At 43.6% G+C, this 20,494-nt stretch overlaps 2 protein-coding genes across 2 annotated transcripts; one reads left to right on the forward strand and one right to left on the reverse strand.

The window, feature by feature from the left end:
- The first annotated feature begins 1,563 nt into the window (after window positions 1-1,563).
- Window positions 1,564-10,778, forward strand: cdc42ep1a (CDC42 effector protein (Rho GTPase binding) 1a). Its single transcript, XM_080541524.1, has 3 exons — window positions 1,564-1,700; window positions 4,080-6,756; window positions 8,773-10,778. The coding sequence occupies exons 2-3, from the start codon at window positions 6,297-6,299 to the stop codon at window positions 9,456-9,458; spliced, it is 1,146 nt and encodes a 381-aa protein (XP_080397650.1). The 5' UTR covers window positions 1,564-1,700; window positions 4,080-6,296; the 3' UTR covers window positions 9,459-10,778.
- Window positions 10,779-11,160: 382 nt separating this feature from the next.
- sh3bp1 (SH3-domain binding protein 1) lies at window positions 11,161-19,768 on the reverse strand (the record flags this gene model as incomplete). The annotated part of the gene is made up of 18 exons (XM_080542314.1): window positions 11,161-11,552; window positions 11,943-12,286; window positions 12,511-12,673; window positions 12,818-12,915; window positions 13,149-13,262; window positions 13,505-13,585; window positions 13,706-13,787; window positions 13,935-14,046; window positions 14,767-14,903; window positions 15,168-15,258; window positions 15,782-15,850; window positions 16,019-16,106; window positions 16,360-16,436; window positions 16,579-16,690; window positions 16,837-16,913; window positions 17,056-17,160; window positions 17,580-17,622; window positions 19,707-19,768. The coding sequence occupies 18 exons, from the start codon at window positions 19,766-19,768 to the stop codon at window positions 11,161-11,163; spliced, it is 2,247 nt and encodes a 748-aa protein (XP_080398440.1).
- Between the last annotated feature and the right edge of the window lie 726 nt (window positions 19,769-20,494).

The following is a 20,494-nucleotide window of genomic DNA, read 5'->3' on the forward strand; positions in this document are numbered from 1 at the left end:
AGAGGAAGAGGTAGAATGAGAAAATGGGAGAAAGATGAGACGGAGAAAGAGAAAGAGAAGAGAGAGAGAGAGAGAGAGAGAGAGAGAGAGAGAGAGAGAGAGAGAGAGAGAGAGAGTGTGCTGTGCAATCCTTTAATCTGCTCCATGTTAAATCAGATTGGGACAGCGTGCATCAAACAGATTAATTGCTGACAGCAGTACAAACACAACACAGATGTCTCAACAACACTGATCAGACATGATCCCCAATTTGGGCAGTGAGTTGTCCCAATTACAACCCATTTTAGTATATTATTTAATATGAATTAGGCCTAGATAGACACCCAGAGTAGGCCATAGTCAGGGGTATGAAGGGAATCAGCCCTGCCAGCGCCTCATGCCACTCCATGTTAATCAGAATCTGGCATGGGCAGAGGTAGCAGCTGAAACTACACAGACCATAGACAGCCCTGCCACCCTATTCTCACATGATGCTCCTCTGTTTACAAGTGTGTATTAAACTGTGACCAATAAGGGAAGGTATGAGGTACATATACAGTATTGCCACAAAGCACAGTTCTGGGACCAGCTTATCTAAAACCAATTTAACTTACCTTGACTATTTTCAGTTGAATATGAAAACTGATAAGCACAGCACTTATAGGGAGAGCTTTGACCCACATGAGTGGATGGGTGTTGGCCTATGCTTTAAGACATGTTTGTGTGTGTGTGTGTGTGTGTGTGTGTGTGTGTGTGTGTGTGTGTGTGTGTGCGTGTGTTGTTCTGCAGCGAGGGCACTTGGGGGAAGTGGTAAAACATGAGGAAGGGGTGTCATCCTTCTAACAGTGTTTGGCAGACACCCAGGCCACCTGGGAGTTTTAACTACTTAGCAGCACATGAAATGCTTTGAGGACAGTTTGAGGATACTCCTGTGTTCCTGTTGATAAGGCTGTATCCTGTTGAAGAGGTCAGCATGGGAAACTTTTAATGTAAAACACATTGTAGGCTCTGGCTATCTAGTGCTTTACTGAGTTCAGGTTCATATCACTCACAAATAACCACATCATTAAAAACGTTGTGTTGTTGTGAGGACTGCAGAAACGTTGTCTCAAGGGCAAACTTGTGGACAGATTTAATACATTTTCTAAGATGATCTATCAGAAGGTAGATATTTTTAGTCAGAGGAATCTGAGAGACAATAGGGGTTAATTAACAAAAGTAATGGATAACTACTTCTAGTAAATGTACCCACAGACCTCACATAGATATTTTGTATTTCATAAATTAGAGTTAGTTAATCAGCCATAGTTAGGGAAAGTTTATGAGAAACCCAAAAGCATATGTTTGCTCCGATTAGGAGAGATGATTTACTTGGGGTGATACTATTGCGAAACTTGTGATTTAACATGTGATTTTTAAGTTTATTTATAAGTGGCAAATGCTTATTCATATTTTCCCCTATCTTCACCGGCTGTTGCTGATTGGATGATGCCTTTGTCGGTATTTGGTAAAGCCCGCCCCCTTCTTCATCTCCTGCTCAAGTCATTCTAGTCCGGTTTGGGAAATAGAAGCATTAACGGGACTGCCCGATTGTGAACCTGGTGTAGTCGGAAAAGGTCCGAAGAGTTTAATGCATGACTGAAACAAAATATATTTTGTGTTTGCACTGAACGGACTGCCATTTGATTGAATGCTATCTGTGCCAAAGTCCCTTACTTGCGGTAAGTTTTACATTCAACGTGTTTATATGTAGAGGCGTTTACCATGTATGTGTGTATTAATTAAATTATCCTTAACTTAACTTATAGGATCAGTGTCAGCTATACCAAAGTTATGTAAAGTTGTATGCGTCAATACCTTCTTTGTCCATAACTTTGTACATTTGTGAAATGATAGGCTATAGATTGACTAATGAGACAACATGTGTCATTAAGCGTTTATAACGTGCTTATAATGTGTGTAATGTAGCCTAAGTATAGGAATGCATAGAGTTTTGATGGTCCTGTGACTGTGACATGCAGTTGTTTTTTTGTGGGACAAGTGTTGTTGGTCACTGACACTGGTCATAGATTGTTGGCATGAAACATTATCTGTGCTGCAGTATATTTAGGGTTGCTTGGGTTGCAATATATCATTCCTTTTTGCCTAGGCCTTGTTCACAGAGAACATGTTCCATTCCCTTGATCATTCCCTTGCATTCTATATAATGGTATGTCTGCACATTTCATTGATCTCCCAATCAGAGATGAGATAGTGAACTCCAAACAACTCAAATGTCAACTGTAGCCACACCAGAAGGATCACTATTTTTGACCTAATTACATTCACAAGACCATAGAATTGATTGGAGAACTTGTTAGCCTAGCAGTGAACTCATTAAACCAATGAACAAACATTAACACTGGTCAGATCAATGAGAAGAAGCCTCCATGATTATGGTTACTCAATAGTGGACTGACTTAGCACTCTGCTCTGGGCACTTGCAACATCCGCCGGCCTAATTGATTCAAATCGTATGCACATGCACAGGAGACCTGTCTGACTCTTGCATACTTTATTGATAGATTTTTGGCATTATATATCACTTTTTTTTTCATTCATTGTGTGATATCCCCAGTGCCTTAACTTTGATAGTATGTCACAACCAATCATCTAGCATCATCTGATGAAACTATTGAAAGTAGAATGTTGGCTTTTCTGTGAGACTCATCCAGTGAGGTTCCTCCATTTGAACCCCAGCCATTTTACCTGTGCTCCACATTCCTCCCATGTGACCCTTGTGTTGTGCCCCTTTGGTGTCATTGACGCAACCAGGAAGGGGTCAGTTGTGGAGGTGTGAACTCTCATTCCGGTTGCTCTATTTATTTTAACACCTGAGGCTCCTTGTTTTTGGGTGTCTTCTTGCCACACATGAAGTTTAGGAGAAATGTGCTCCATCATTCCCTGTCGTCACCAAATGGTCACAACTCATGACCCCCTCAAGGTCTGTCCACAACAGGATGGCAAATACCAAATGGATTGAGAAAGAGAGTGGTTATTTGTTAAAGATTTAAAATGTTCTTGGCTTAGGAGGAAGTGTTGCTTTGCTTTCCTTGGATTCAAAATGAGCACTGAGGGAAAAAAACTAACTGAAAGTCAAAGAGTGAGTAGAAAAATGTGGGCTTATCTTGTATGTTTGTTCACCTGGTTAGCTTAGTTAGTGAGTGAAGGACTTAAAAGAGGGTTGACGTTTGTGAGTGAGGGAGGGAGAGGGAGGGAGGAGAGGGAACGAATAAAATGGACGAGAAGGAATGAATTGGGGGGGGGGGGGGGGGGACATACCACAGACACACACAGTCAATTCTGGATCCAAAATGAACGTGATAGGATGCTACAGGGGAAGGATGACACATATTGACTTACTGAACACAGTTCAGAATGTGACCTGTAAACAGCCAGCTCTAATAACAAGTGTAACTTTATTCAGATGAATTTAAAAGACTGACTGTGAATACAGTATCTTCTCCCCAGTCATTTGGTCCAGCTGTGTGTGTGTGTGTGCCAGCTGCTCCTGTAAACCCTGAGATCCACCAACTGTACAAGTCAGCCTCCAAGAAGGAAAGAGGGATCAAACCTGAACCTGGTTGTAATCAGGGAAGTGGGTTGGATATTTGATGGCTGTAATAGAGAGAGAGAGTCAAGTGATGTTTCTCCCTGGAATCTGTTCTGTTCACACACACGGCTCCCATTAGGCTGCGGCTTCTCTGGTTTACATATACCATACCTCTCAGCCATGGCAACATGGAGGGTTCTGGTTCTGCTTGGATGGGTCTGGTCTGTGATGTAGGTGGGTTTACGAAAGCCCCTGACAATTGAGTGTTGGGGCCGTTGAATTGAAATAATAACATATCATTAAAAAAAAATACAAGATAATAATACAATACAATAATAACCGAATAAACGTGAATACATTCAAAACTTACTGTGTGCGGAATTGTTATGATTAACTAAACAACTGCCTGTATCTATCCTCTACCGGAAGATTTGTTTCACAGTGTGTTTGTGTGCCTTGTCCATGACCTACCCTGTCTCACTCCCTGTCTCTCCTTCTCCCCCAGCAGACAGCATGTTCTCAGAGGAGCTCCTCCAACTCAGATAACCAGTGGGCCAGGAGGACTGAGCTGAGGCCGAGCCCAGAAAGAGGGAGGCGGAACAGGGGGGGGAGAGATGCAGGATTAGGGGATAATCCTGGACAAGATCAATCCCCTGTGGAGTCCCCCATCCCTCAAGACGCAGACAGCCGCCTGGATTATTGCATTAAACATATTACCTTTTTGAGACATAACTTTTTTTTTCTCCAACTGGGCTTGGTTTCAGCCTCCTCTATCAGATTCCTGGAGTGCGGGCCACTGGATTTGAGTAGCTAACTCTCTAAAAACAAAGGATCAAGTGTGGAGGAGGAGTACAGGGAAGAGAGCGTTCTGTACGGACGTATGTGGAGAAACACTCGCCTGTGTCTGGAGGACAGGCTAGACCAGTAGCTAAGTGGCCCTTGCCCTCTGTCTGAGTCTATCTCTAGTCTCTGGGTTCCTCCAGTGAAGGGGGGCAGACTTGACCCCGTCTGAGTGTGGCCAAAGGTCCTCCGACTGAAACAGGATTACAGAAGCACCGGAGCACCAGCCCCTCTCTTAGTACTGTGTGAGGGGTTTGAGGTCTTTTTTCTCCCCCTGAAATACATGGTTGACTAGCTGTCCCTGGAATTGAGGAGTACCCTTTTCACTTTACACACTCAAGAGAGACTGAGAAAACACATGGTTGGTTTCCCTTCTGTGCCTCAATCAGGATAGCTAGTGACGTGGTTTGAAGTCTCAGTGTAGACAGTCTGGTTTAGAGAAACGTTAATGTGCTTGTTCCCTATAGATTAAACCCCCTTAAGTTCAACATCACACCTAAGAGGAGGTCTGTTCTCCCTGTGAACGGATGGTCTCTATGCTGTGGTACGAGACGTGCTTCCACCCTCTGTGCTCCCAGCTGTCCCTCTTAAAAAGGGAGTCAGTGGAAACCTAAGGAGAGGGCCTGGGACTGTGGTCAAGAGCAAATTAAAAGGCTGCTTTAAACCTGACGCAACCCCATCTCCAGGTCCGTAACAAGTCCTTAATGAAGTCAGGCTATGGTGCGTGGGAAGGCCGCCACAGTGGAAAGCTTTTAAAAGAACCAGAGAACCTTGTCAGTGCGCAATACACTATAACAATATTTTTCAAATAGGATATCCATTACACCACTGGATAAGAATAACATAGAAGTAGTCCGTTATTTGCCCTCCTGCCATTGTTGACGGACAGAGGATTTTGTGCAATAAAGCCAGCTAAGTGATTTTCTTATTTGAACTTGGGTCGCTGTTCTGCTTTGAAGCCAGATAAAAGTCTTCCATTGAAATATGACGTGTGCTTTAAGTAGCACTCATGTTGTAACAGGAACCAGGATAAGGGAGAGGCAAAGATACCCAGAAATTCGCTTTTTATAACCAACCAGTGTAATGACAGAAGGGTCACTGTGGTCTTAATTTAGATGGTTCCTGAATGGTGGACTTTGGCACCCAGAATTTGTAATACTAACAGAGAGCCAGGCCAGGGTTTTTGCTTTTTTGGATCAGGTTTTTTTTTTTTAACCTGACCCAGTTACTCTATAACTGATTAGAAATGTTTTCTGCCAGACTACTTTCTCAAACTCTATAACGAATACATCTTTAGCAAACAAAAGTTCACCCAGTTTGTCTATGTTATTTTAGTTGAATTTGAGCCTCCTCTAGATATAAAGGCTAAGGTTTTTTGATAAATGGTTCCAGTGTTCAACCACAAAGACATTTGAAACTGGAGCTGGACTTATTTCTGAGCTGATGTTTTATAAACCCAAAGCCCAAAACAACTGTCGAGCCTGGAGTCTCTGACCACACTCAGGCTGGAGGCTTCCAGGAACTCAAGTGCATAGTTTTCTACTCAATTTATCTCGACTTAATCCAGCTGGATATGGATAACAACAAACTACGAAAATGGGACTGAAATTGCCTGCACATGATAACGATAATATCCCAGTGTGCAATTCAATACTCCATTACTGAGACTGAACTGAGAAAACCTGGTCTGACTCTCCTCAAAGCCAGAATAAAAATTACCTCTGAGACACAATCACCGTTGGGACATTCAAGAGTAACTTTCCAGTAACAGTTCCATCATAAACTCATAAAACCCCATTCCCGCCCCCTCCTCTACCCTCACTTTTAGTGGAATAAAGGGGATATCTGTGAATCTTTGGACATACACACTCTGTCTGTTGCCACCATGAACCTGGGGAAGCTCTCTGGCCTGAAGGGCCTGGTGTCCCACTCTCAGGGGAAGCGTCGTTTTAAAGGTGAGCTCACACCAGACATGATCAGTCCTCCACTGGGGGACTTCCGCCACACCATGCACGTGGGCAGAGGGGGGGACGTATTCGGGGACACCTCGTTCCTTAGCAACCATGGCGGGACCGCCAATGGGAATAGTGATGCAGATTCTATCTCGTCGCCTGACAACAAGATAGGAGCGTTCTTCTCTCGGACCCTCCGTCATGTTAGGAAGACTCCGGACCGTCCCCGGGGGGGCTCCAAGGACCTGTCCCCGCCACCTCCTCCCATCTCCCCCATCATTAAGAATGCTGTCTCCCTCCCACGGCTGGATGTCGACTTACCCAATGGATGCCCTGCTAAAGTCCTCTTTCCCAGCCCTCCCACCTCACCAGAGGAGTCCACATACTCGTATGGTGAGTGTGACAACATATACATGCACACACACACAAAAATAAAAACTTCTAGCAAGTCGACTACCAATGGCCCAGGGCCCGGGCATAGATTACTTAATGACTGGTGGATAGATGATTCACTTACTTAGCCAAATGTATTTGTTGTAAGTTGCTTTGGATAAAGGCGTCTGCTAAATGCCAAAAATGTAAATGTAAAATGTAAACAGACACACATATAATACTATACTTATCTATGTTATACATTACTCAAATGAATAGGGAGGAGGTTGGGTTGACCAGAGTCTAAACTGACCATAGAGTCTAAACTTACTTAAAGTGTAATTGAAAAGGTCTGTACTTTAAAGTACCCTCAATTGTCTATCATGGGAGAGACTAGGTTGACCCTGACCACTGGAATAGCTTAGCAGCTTACTGTATTACATCAAGAAAAACAGTAGCTGCCTACAGACAGCTTTAAAACAAACCATCATGCAGTAATATAGACTCTGCCTTTGTACTTTTTGTCAATAACAATAAAGTTGAATCTAATCTAATATAGACTTTCCCCAGCGGTCCTTATGAATCACCATGGCTTAAATACAACGCTCACACTCTCATGCTTGTTGTCTGATAAGAGAGCGCATCAGACATTATTTTGCTGCACCATGTCTGAGTGCCTGTGTGACTGTACCACATAAATACCCCAGTCATGTCTCACTGTCTGACCTCCCACTGCCTTGTGTTTGTGTGTTTGTGTGTTTGTGTGTTTGTGTGTTTGTGTGTTTGTGTGTTTGTGTGTTTGTGTGTTTGTGTGTGTGTGTGTGTGTGTGTGTGTGTGTGTGCGCACACACTATTGGCCTACTACCTCATATTCATGTCTCCTTATCTAACCTTAAAGGTTTTTTAATTGTATTTTCCACAATATATCACAGGTCTTTCCACAATATATCACAAGTTCCTTATCTAACCTTTTAAAAGTGGGGAATCTTTTTCTATGTGACAATACATATGTTGTTGACTGGTATTGAACCCTTGTCATCAGAGCTTCAATGTCAACAGCACTCACTAAGCTAATAATAATAATAATAATAATAATAATAATAATAATAATAATACATTAGAGTCTAAGTCTTAGACTTATATAGCGCTTTTCTAGACACTCAAAGACACTTTACAAACTGAAAAGATTGAGTAGTAAAATAAAAAGAATATAGGGGTCTAATTAAAGTATAGGGGTCTAATTCATTTTACTTAATTTTACTTAGATTACTAAATCCAAATGTCTTTGTAGGACAATCTACTCTGTATACTGCAATTACACCTAGATTTCGGGCGGAGAAGCGGCGAACAAGCAACGCCAGCGTGCTCTCTCGACATTTTAAAAAAAAGTGATCATATCATATCAATCATATCTATCATATCATATCTATCATATATATACATCACATCATATTATACTTTTTAGATTACTAAATCTAAATCTAGGTGTCTTTTTAGGACAATCTACTCTGTATACTAAGCTAGATTCTCATTGTCTCTCCCAGTAGGTGCTTGATATGAATAAATCCTCTTAATCTGCCTCTCTTCCTGGTACAGTATTCTCCAGCTATGGCATCAAAAGGCCATGTGTGACCTAGCCCTAACCCAAGTGTGTGGCCTAGCCCTAACCCAAGTGTGTGACCGTGTGACGTGAGTGCCAGGGAGGTGAGGTGTAGATCAGAGATAGAGCTGGAGTGGTCAGCATTTTTTGAACTTGCCGACGCAAACTTCTCTTTGAAAGCTCAATTTAGACTGCCCTCTGTTGGTCACAGGAGGATGTACTTACAGTTTGGTCAGAATTGTCGCTGCATTTAGCATGGAGAGCAGTCTGTGGAGTGATTTGTTGCTTATGTACCAGATGGAAACCGTTGGAAAACAAGGCAAACTAGGGTCTGGAGCTGGAGTTCTTTGGTTTTTTGACTTCTATTGTTTGTGAAGTTGAAACTGTGATCAAGAAGGTATTAATCTCTCTATCATTTCCTCTCGTCCCCTCCTCAGGTCTAGAGTCTGGTTTCGTCACTCTGCCCCGCCTCTCTCGAACCGAGCGCCAGAACTCCACTTCCTGTTCGCCGGACACCCATCGTGGCTCACTCACCGACGCCACAGATGCCCTCCTATCGCCCAGCTCCGTCCTTACCATGACCTCTGAACCCATCGTCACCACCTCTAACTCCCTGACTTCCCTGACCTCCTTCACCTTCGACCTGGGCCCGTCCCTCATGAGTGAAGTGTTCGGTTTGATTGACAGTCCCAACGGCCACCAGGAGGCCAGCCACCCATGGGAAGTCGAGGAGCCGATCTCCGCATTCGGGTATCCGGCAAATGAAGGCTCGGAGATGGACTCTGCCACCGCCTCGTTGGTGGATTCCCTGTTGAGGGAGGATTGTGGTAGCAGAAAGAGTCCCTATGGGTTAGAGTGGGAGGAAGAGGAGGAGGTGAATGGCGGTCAGCCCCTTAAAGGGGTATTCCCAGATTTAGTGATGGGGTCCCCCACTAGGGAGAGGGTGGGTATGGAGGGTGAGAGGTTCCAGTGTGCCACTGATGTGCTGGCACGTCACTACGGGGTTGGGGCCCTTTTAAAGGGGCAGCAGAGGATGGATCTGGAGGAAGAGATGATGAGTGGCCAGACTAAGAGGAAAGCACCTTACATCTATGTAGATGAGGAGGAGGAGATCAAAGTCTAAACTCACAGACTACATTGTCTTTAACCAACAGTGTCAACTCCAGATGTGTGGTTATTGGTTAATTGCATGTATCCGTTTTGTCTTAAAACCTTGTATGGTTAATGAGGCTGGCTCTATTGACACAAATAACCAGCAGAATCCTCCCCCTTCAAGTTGATGATTTACTACAGACATATTCCATGACTTGAATGATAAACAGTTGCCAAAGACTTCTTCCCAAATTCCCTGAAAACAAGATAAAAGACTCTTGCTGAAAGTTTCAAAAAGTGTAATAGAAAGACTATGGTCGTTGAATGTTCCCAAATTGAACATATTGTACAGAAAAAAATAAGAATGTTTGTCATTGGAACCAGTGGGAAACAGAAACAGAGGTGCGATAGAAAGTGTAAGAATGTTCTAGACAGAGAAAGTTGTCACAGAGAGACACAGAGGACTTACAAGGCAACACTAAAGACGATTACATCAGTTAACAGCTGGCTATAAATATTCTGTCGACTTCCTCACAAGGCATGCAAAACATGCTCAATGTGTGAGTTCTGTATCTATTAAGAGATCAGGCAGGACATAAGGACATACCAGCAGCCATTTTACCCTAACTTCTTCCCTCCCTCGCTATCAACCCAGGTTAACCAGTCCCTGTGGAACACACTACACACACTGATGTTGACTACCAGATAAGCCATCTACGTATTGGTTGACGGTTACACCAGTGAAGATTACACCAAAGATAAACACTTTCGTTCCACAAAAACCTCTAATCTGACCATACATTTTTTTTGTACAATGTTGTTTACCGTAATATTCCTAAGTATAATGTTTAGACTTAACTTTTTATTTTCTTTTTTTTTTAAATGATTTTTTTATTGACATAATTATGCTGCAAACCTTTACATACCCCAAATGTGTTTACGTTTTTGCTTTCTGATAGTAATTGCCATCCTCTTATCTGCTTTTCTTTACCCTTTTATACAATAAAGAAAGGTAGTACCCCCCAATAAAACACATTCTTATGATGCTCAGCATGTACATGTACAGCATGTACATTATGTCAACAAAATCTATGCTGCACTCTATGCTAATCATATTTTGTAATGATATGTACAATAAATCTATGTTTTTAAAGCTTTTACATGCTTTAGTTACATATCATATTGAGCATGTGATATACAACATTGAGAAAATGGTAATACAAAACAAACAAGGTATTGAAGGAGAGATTTTCTAAAATGTCTAAAAATCAGAAATTTGTAGAAAAAAAGAGAAAGAGCTAAACCTGCTGCAGACATCTCCATCTCTGTAATGAACTATGTTTGAATCAATGGTTATGCACTACATCTGTACTTAAAGCATAAAGACTACATGTTTCAAAGATGATACTCTACTGTCATTGTAAGAGCCATTTTGGTATGGGTTTACTGTATGTTTGTCCAGTTGTGGTCTGTTTTGGTCTGTCACTTCTCACCAGTAGAGAGATGTCTCACTGAGGATATGGTCAGGTGTATAATGAATGAATGAATGAATGAATGAATGAATGAACGAATGAATGGTCTTTATTGTCATTGCTATAGTACAGGTACCAAACAACGAAATTTGGGAGGGGTGGCTCCCCTGGTGCTAGGAAAGAAAAAAAAAAAAGCTAATATAAGGTCTAAGGTATAAGGTCACAAGTAAACAGGTAGTAATCATGCATTTTTACCTCTACTCAAGGCTTGCTGTGCAGTGGTGGGGGCAGTGGCGGAGGGAAATTTGGGGCCTTGACTCCTGGACCCTTTTTGGGTGGGGCTTTCTTCTGTAAGGCCTGGGGCTTGGGCGAGGGTTGTGGTGGGGCTGCTGGAGGTGATGGTGCTTGGGCTGATGGAGGTGATGGGGCCTGGGATTTTGGAGGTGATGGGGTCTGGGCTGATGGAGGTGATGGGGCCTGTGCTGATGGAGGTGATGGGGCCTGTGCTGATGGAGGTGATGGGGCCTGGGCTTTTGGAGGTGCATGGGCCTGGGTTGTTGGAAGTCGTGGTGGGGCTCTAGGTTTGGAGTACGTGACAACCAGCTGCTCTTTACCCTGGATGGGCGTCTTGTGTTGGAGGAAGGATCTCCTTGCTGTGAGATAAGTCAAAGACAGAGACAGTTGGACATTGAGGATAGGTTTCAGAATTCAGATACGTGGGGTATTTTGATCATCGCCTTGCAACTAAATCAGTCGGTTGTGGTAGTACTGTGGTCCTTATGTCACTAGAGGCTTGTTATTTTGGCAACCGGCACCCTGTGTGCTGAAGAGGGCCTGTGGTTTGTCTCTAAAGCAGGGGTGGACTGACTACGAGTCCACAAAAGAAAGAGTAACAAGAGGGAGTTTAGTACTTCTCTTTAGAGGGAGTTTAGTACTCTCTTTGATATCTCTTTAGGTAGCTAGATACTATAGGGTATTCTGTGCGCAATTGATTCTTGTAAACACATTTTATTTCTTGCAAGCATGTATGGAGGGCAACATACCTTTGTACGGAAACATCTTCAGTGTGGCTCTGGGAGAGTCCGGAGGTGCCTCTGAGATGGGTTCTAGCACGCTCTGTTCTGGGCTCTGCTTCTGGGTGCTGCAGTCTGGTTTTGGGTTTGTAACCAATGGTGGCACAGTGGGTGTGCTTGAAACCAGTGTTAGGCTGGGCACTGGGGGTGGGCTTGGAACCAGTGTTGGGCTGGGCACTGGGGGTGGGATCTGGCTCTGGCTCTGGGCATGGCTTAGTGGATATGGAGTGCCGGGGTTCTCCCAGGTGGTAGATTTACGACCCACTGAGTCAGACTTCATAAGGCAATAGCCTCCATTGTCCTGAGACGTGGAGCTGAGCAAGACAAGTCGAGACCGTGAGTGTTAGACAACAGAACTAACACCTAATGTAACAATACTATATGGTAATTGACGTCTTTATCAAAAGTTACAGTCAAAACATGTATCAAACCACAACTCTGGTGTATAAGCACCTTGCTCCAATCAAATGAACCAACTGAAGTGGTGATAAGTAAAGGCGCAAAACAGCGTAGTATTCCCTCTCAGTCAGTGCTGTACCTGAATGTTACTGAGAGAGCAGAATGGTAGGAGGAGAAGGACTCTGAGGAGCAGGTGGAGAGACTTCTGATGACCCTCTCTTTCCCAGACTCCACAGGCTGAGGAGCTGAACCCAGACTAAGATCTGGGCTATCAGGTGGTTCAGGGATCTTAAAGTCCACCTCTGGAAAGGAAAATAGTGTTTGTGTTTGAGGAGCCAGTTGCATCGAAATACAATACATTTGTACGTTTTTTTTTGGGGCAATACGCATGCTCAAAATTCTGGGGTCACTCAAAAGAATTGTCTAGCTCTAGACACTTGATTCACCTTCTGGAAAGAGACTGCTGCAGTACTGTATGAGTGGCTCGATCACTGTGACCACCTGGACAGATGAGGCCGACGCCATATCGAACAGAGCCACTTCTCTGAGAGGGAACAAGAGAGAGAGTGAGAGTGAGTGGGAGGAGGGGGCAGGAATAATGAGGGAAAATGATTAATGGGCGAAGCAGACTGAGGCATGAGAGAGAGAGAGAGAGAGAGAGAGAGAGAGAGAGAGAGAGAGAGAGAGAGAGAGCATTAGTCATAAGATATGTGTGAAACAGACATGACAACAGGGCTATTTATTGACTGTGGTTAAGCTTCCTCTACTAATACCAACCCTTCAGTGCGAGGCCAGAGGAGGTTGGGCCCCAGCACGATGGCAATGTTACTGGGACTCATTCTGTTCACCGCCTGCTGCTCTGACAGAAGAGACAGAAACTGCACCAGATACCTGAGAGAGAGAGAGAGAGAGAGAGAGAGAGAGAGGGAGAGAGAGAGAGAGAGAGAGGGAGAGAGAGAGAGAGGGAGAGAGAGAGAGAGAGAGAGAGAGAGAGAGAGAGAGAGAGAGAGAGAGAGAGAGAGAGAGAGAGAGAGAGGGAGAGAGGAGGGGACCTTGCATTATTGTGGTGAGTTTGACCTGTGAGTCAGGATCTCCGGGAGGTGTTACACAGATAACGGTATTTGAGTGCTGACCGGAGGTTGTTGTAGTTTTCCAATGGTAGCTTCTTCAGCACCAGTCTAAATTGCTCCAGCTTGTCAGTTATTTCTTTCTCTCTAGAGAAAGAAGATAGGGAGAGTGGGGAAGACAGATTAGAGGTGTAAGGACAACATTGGAAACCAAATAGAAAAGGTACTGTGTAAACTTGTGATATTTACGCCAATCGCGGTACCTACCCGGTTGCACTAAACCAGTCATTGTAGAGTTCAAAGGTCATAAGAGGTTCAGGCAGCTCTCTTAGATAGCACTTTAAAGCACCTGTAAGAACACAAGAGAAAAACATATAGGCATTTACTGTATGTGCAGTTGAGTGAAAAAGTTATTATCATTAATTCGCAATTTCCTTCCTCATAGATAAATTGTCAAAACTGTGTCTCCGTCACTGTCCTTCTCTCACTCTCTGACCTGCGACTGCGTGAGGGTCAGTGCTGAACTCGTCATGGTCTATGACACCCCTATCCAGACTGCTCTTCAGTTTCTTTAGCACTGAGGCTGCAGCAGCCATGCGGAACAGACCCTGAGAGAGAGAGAGAGAGAGAGAGAGAGAGAGAGAGAGAGAGAGAGAGAGAGAGAGAGAGAGAGAGAGAGAGAGAGCAAGCACAATCTTAGTCCTATACGAAAGACAGACTGCAGGGTCCATTCTCATATACATACAGTCATGGACAGAAATATTGGCACTCCCAAAAAACTGTTGCAATTACAAATGCTTTGGTATTCACATGTTTATTTCTTTTGTTTACATTAGAACAAAACAAGAAAAAAAAGCCAAATCCGATATCATTCCACACAGAACTCCAATAAAGGACTTGACAAAATGATAGGCACCCGCCATTTAATATTTAGTAGCACACCGTTTGGAAAAAAGAACTGAAATCAATCGCTTCCTGTAACCATGAACAAGTTTCTTACACCTCTCTACTGGAATTTTGGGCCACCCTTCTTTTGCCAACTGCTCCAGGTCGCTCACATTTGAAGAGTGCCTTCTCTCAACTGCTGTTCTGAGATCGCTCCACTGGTGTTCTATGGCATTTTAGATCTGGACTCATTGCTGGCCACTTCAGAACTCTCCAGCACCAATATTTTTGCCCATGACTGTATATGAATTCCACTGAACCGAACCTCGAAATCAAGTCATGTGTACCTGTCTGCTTTATGGTATACAGTGTTTGGTAAGGGATATGTTATCTTGTCTAATCTGGTACCATTGTGTAAATCCAGATAGATTATTCATCCATACCTCCTCTCTCATCCCTGTGTGCAGCAGCATACTGACACACTCCTGAATGGGTGCAGCAATCTCCCTGTTGCTGTCACACAGGTGGGAGAGCAGGGGCTCCCCAAACACCTTCCCCATAGAGCTGCTCCCCAGGGGCTCTGTCACACACACAGACACAGACACAGACACAGACACAGACACAGACACAGACACAGACACAGACACACACACAGACACAGACACAGACACACACACAGACACACACACACACACACACACGTTACATTTTGGGCTGCAGGATACATAGGGTACTGTACACATTTAACTACATAGATACAAACCTACAGTACAGATACACAAACACATAATACCCACTATTGTATATATACTGTTAAAGTGAAAATACACAACACACTGCTCACCTCTTTGACCGCTATTCTCTTTTAGCTCACTGATATGTTGTTCCATGGTGTCATGGGAAATCTTATGGTATTCTGCCTGGAGTTCCAGTAGCTAAGGGTAGAGCACAACTCAGGCACAAGTTCCTCATCTTTGATGTTAAACCAGGGGAGGCTGGTGGAGGTAGACATCCGAGGACGGGCTCATGGGATGGAATCTCATTCCATTCCCTTTACATTTACATTTTTGGCATTTAGCAGGCGTCTTCATCCAAAGCGACTTACAACAAGTACATTTGACTAAGTAAGTAAATAATCTATTCACCAGTCATAGCAGGAAAAAGTGATCTCTGCTCGGGCCTGGGGCCATTGGCAGTCGTTGTACCAGAAGAGGACATTTTATGACACTGGAGAAACTGTACAGGAGGATAGAGGGTAAGTAGATGTCTCTGGGGGGACAGTTAAGGTGTAGCCTGAAGAGATGGAGGTCTTCAGTCTACGGCGGAAGAGAGGGAGTGATTCTGCAGTCCTGACAGCAGTAGGAAGCTCTACCCCCACCAGTCTCTCCCAGTGTTAAATGCTAATGGTAGCCAGTCAAACATAGCATGAGGGATTAGTCTGAAGTGAAGCACACTCACACGAATGAAGTAGTTGGCATAGTCATTTTCTTTAGTGGCAAAGTGAATCAGATCTGCCGAGTACTGGTCCTGTGGGGGTAACACATTACTGTAAATTAAACATATCTATGTGATAAAAACATAAGGTGACCTTGACTACATAAATATTTTACATGTTAGCCCTTTTTACCAACACTCTTACAGTAGAATAAAGAAGTTGAAATAACCCCATGACACAAGTGAAGTTGCGAACTTCACCTTGATGCTCTCCAGTCTCCTCCAGGCCTCCTCCTGCTCCTCCCTCAGGCCGTCCTGCCTGGCCTGGGGCCCTGTACTGGCCGTGGACCTGAGGACAACATGGAAAGACCAGTGATGTTGTTTAAGCATTCATAGTATATGAAACTATATTTTCATTTGAGGTTGTATTTATTTATTCAGGTGAAAAACTTGTCTGGGGCCTGAAAAGTAGGCTGATGCTGTAGGTCTAGTATCCCCATTCAATGACGAGATACAATGAGGAGACATGCAGAAGTGAGAAGAGTTAGAAGTGAGGGTGTTAGACACATACAGTCGATACATAAGTCAAAAGAGTAACCTACTTGTTGCGTGCACATTGCCAGTCTGTTGTGAGTTTGGCAAACTGCCTTTTGTTCTTGAGAATCTCTGGCAGATCCTCCTACAGTCAAATATGAGTTAATTAGGCCTGGTTTTTACAACATCATTCTCAGTATGTGGACAGCAGTATGTGGTCTAAGTGGACAGCAGTATGTGGTATGTGGACTAAGGAAACCTAACCATCCTACCTAAACCATCCGTACCTCACTAAGTTTATTGAGTGGCTCCAAAACCTCCTTCTCCAGCTTCACCTCAAAGTCAGCGAGTGTTTTGGCCAACGTTTTCTCCAAGAAGCAGCAAATCTCCAAAACACTTCTATTAGGAAGAAAATAAGATATCTATCAACCAGAGATTGCTCAGCTGACTGTATGACTGAATGAATGAAGAATGATTGATTGAGCTGAATGATGGAATTGATTGGCTGATTTAAAACATTGAGAGTGTCTGGGTTTATCTCTCACCTGATAGAGGAACCTGCATCAAAGTCTTTAAAACTGTCAGCCATGCTGTTAGCGAGTAACATAAGAGGTAGTTTTTTCTGTGAGGTATGATACAGAGATAAAGAAAGAGGGGGGGGGGGGAGAGAACGAGTAGGAAGATAATATTGTACATTGGATACTGTGGATAATTAAAACCTGAGAGACTATACAGTAATGAAAAGTTCAAAGGTGAGGAGTTACCATGCGCTTCTCTGAGTCCAGCCCCTGTTGACTCTGTAGGCAGGCCACAAGCTTCTTGCTGATGACCTGAGCTGCTTTCTTGGCTGGCTCCACCCGCTGCTCCACCTTGGACCAATGAAAATGACTGATAAAGAAGACAGGCCAATCACAGAGAAGGTACTGATTTACCAACAATTTGTGTTGCACTGTTTCCCTGAAATGTGTACTTGTGCACTTCCCCACATGAATTAAAATAGGAATGGATTGGTGTAAGAGCCCATGCTTAAGCCATTCATATGCTTTTAAATCCTTGTGGGGAAGTGTACAGGTGCACAGACGGTGGAGGAATGGATGGCAGTAGAACCATTCCTTACAACCATGCATTACAATGAGCCTGTCCTCCGATTTCTACCTCAACTAACCTCCCCTGTTCTGTATGAACCTACTATACTGATATGTATTAATGAACATGCATACTCATAGTAGTGCAGTACACTGAGCTGAGCCACCACTGTTCTCTTCTCTCTACAGCCTCTTTAACTCACCATGTGCAGATCCTCAGTCAGAAGGTCAGTAGCATCTTGTGACCTACAGATGATAGAGACTTTTATTTGTCGTGACGTGCAAACATTAGTAAAATTGGGGCAAAGTCTGCAAAGTATTTTTAGCTCTGCTCAGCACTATTTGCTGCATCAAATTGGAGCCTATAATGACTTAACCATAACAACAGCCCACAATAACTCTTGCAGAAGTATAAAATACATGTAAAGGTTATGATCATGATACACTCAAAGAAGACAGCGTGCTTCAACATTTCTGTCAAACTGTCAAACAAGTCATTTTCAAGTCAACTAACCTAACCCTAACCTAACCCTAGTGTTGACGTCACATTCTCCTGCCTCTCATCTCTGATGTGCAACATCACACTCTTACCACTGTTGGAGAGAAACAGGAAAGACAGAGAGAGAGAGAGAGAGAGAGAGAGAGAGAGAGAGAGAGAGAGAGAGAGAGATATACACAACAAGCCTTTGAGAGAAGTGTTAGATCAACAACCAAAGTAAAGCAAAAACGGAAGCCCTGCCCAGGTTATGGACAGGACACATGGTGGTGCCTAATTACATAATGTAATATGTGTTTCCTACGTGTGAATTGTGAGTGTGTTTCTATGAGTGTGAATTGTGCCATTTGAAACTAAACTGAAGAAAAATCCCCCATAGAGAAACGACCTATGAAATCAACAATAAGTTCCCTATTTTCACTTTCAACTGTCCAGCCACATCGGCAGACACATTTTACACTCATTCTTGAGAAGGAGCATTTCTACATCTGAGTATTTCATCAGAGGTTTTCTCAACTAAACAAAACCCCCTAGAGCTGTGTTCTTTAATGGCACAAGATCCGAGCCAGTCTTAGCAATGTGTGAACTGCGTGGAGGAAGGCTACTCCTCTGCTCTGGTGGTTAGAGCACTGTCTGTTCTGGTGCAGATGCGTTAGTGGGGTTTATTAATAACCTGAACATGTCAGTGACAGAGAGGCCTGCAGACTGACAGCTCTCCTGCCCTGCTACTGCTGCTGCTGCTGCAACCTGCAAAAACACTCAGTGGTAGCGGGATGAATGTCAGCAGCCCAACCCTGGTGTCCAATGTCACATCTCAGCTGCACGCACGCACGCACGCACACACACACACACACACACACACACACACACACACACACAGACACAGACACAGACACAGACACAGACACAGACACAGACACTTACACACTCACACACTCACACACTCACACAGTAGAGCAGAAAGGTCGAAAGGGTGAGATTTTCAAGTTTGCAGGTGGTGATATACACTCACATTTACACGTTAACCTATTGTGTTAGATGCCACACAGACACACACACACACACACACACACACACACACACACACACAAACAAATACAAGTGAGCTGAGAGGACTGCACTATTGTCATCTCACGGTGACGCATCTAAACTAACTACTCACTGCTATGACAGTCTGTTCTCTCACACATACTGTGTTATGTTACTGTCACAGAGGACATGATACTTCTCTAAGCACAGACCATTCAACCCTTTATCTGGTGCTCTACATGAAACTATGGGGGGCTTTAATATTCACCTGCTATTTAAGGCATCTCTGCTCTCCTAGACACAGCTGGCAAACAAGACTAGATAATTACTAAAAACCAAAGCAAACTGGTTTCAGTGAAAAGGACTGTAGGTCAATGTAAACTCAGAAGCAAATATCACTAGTAACCAGTGACAAAAGTAGGTATTCTGTTCGCCAACAATCATCAAAAGAAGGGTGGCATGACAACCACATAAATGTGGTAGTCCTCAGAAACTAAAGGTACTCTTTGCTTTTACGTACATACAGTAGGTCCTCAGGTCACTCTAAAACATAGGTTCAAACATGCTCTCCACTCCAAACTACCTACAGTTACTCATAGTAAAAATGTCTAGATTGCCTACAAAAGAGTACTGTATATTGTTATAGAAATTAAAGCATTACAAAAGTACAGTATGTCACTATTGTACTCTATCCACCGTTATACAGTGTAGATCATTTTCTGTGACAAACATATTTTATAGTATTCACAAACTCATTCCTGAAAACAAAAAAAACAACAAGAAAAAGGCACTTGAAAGTACTTACTTCCCTACAGATCCGAACTTTAAGATATCCTGCTTTAGATTGTTGAAAGACTGTTTCAGCATGGTTGCATTAGAATCAGAAACTTTGCATTAGAACTTTCCCTTGTTCTTGACTCCAGATCTTCAGTGTCGCAGTGTCGCAGTGTGTGTATTATTTCATCGAGCGGGAAACAATGCATGTGGATGTGTCTTATGTGTATACCAGTGTGCCGTGACACGTCATCCGACAGTTTTCGTTCTCGTTTCAGAAATGTGCTCCTGTGCTCAACCTCCTCACAGACAGGTCCAGAAAGAGGAAGTCACTCAGATGAGGCAGCAAGAGGAAGAGAGGGTTTGTGTGCATCACAATGTGAAACAACATCACAGGAATCTTGTAACATATAGAAATATGCTCATAGAGTAGATGAGGATGTGCTACTGTATATGCAGAGCACCAAATTCTATTAGTGGTTTGGATCTACCAAGTGCAGGTGTGTGTGAGAGAGAGAGAGAGAGAGAGAGAGAGAGAGAGAGAGAGAGAGAGAGAGAGGGAGGGAGGGGGGGAGAGAGAGAGAGAGAGAGAGAGAGAGAGAGAGAGAGAGAGAGGGAGGGGGGGGGAGAGCCTGGGGTCTATGGGAAGTGACTACTGAGTGGGGGGGAGGGGTTCCAGGAGTTAACCTGTTTGTGTTATAATACTTTTTCTCTGAACCCACCAGGATTCCCCTAGAGAATTAATTCCATTTACACCACTGCTGACATTCCTGTCCTTTGATCGCTTGCAAAGACTGTGTCGACACCTCTCTGACAGGG

Source organism: Nansenia antarctica (assembly GCF_963989245.1).
Source record: "Nansenia antarctica genome assembly, chromosome: 11".
Taxonomy (NCBI): Eukaryota; Metazoa; Chordata; class Actinopteri; order Argentiniformes; family Microstomatidae; genus Nansenia; species Nansenia antarctica.

Excerpts from the sequence above, each read along its gene's own strand:
- cdc42ep1a (XM_080541524.1), top strand. The coding sequence starts at position 6,297 with ATGAACCTGGGGAAGCTCTCTGGCCTGAAGGGCCTGGTGTCCCACTCT. Across the intron at positions 6,757-8,772 it reads GGAGTCCACATACTCGTATG|GTCTAGAGTCTGGTTTCGTC; the intron begins GTGAGTGTGACA and ends TCCCCTCCTCAG.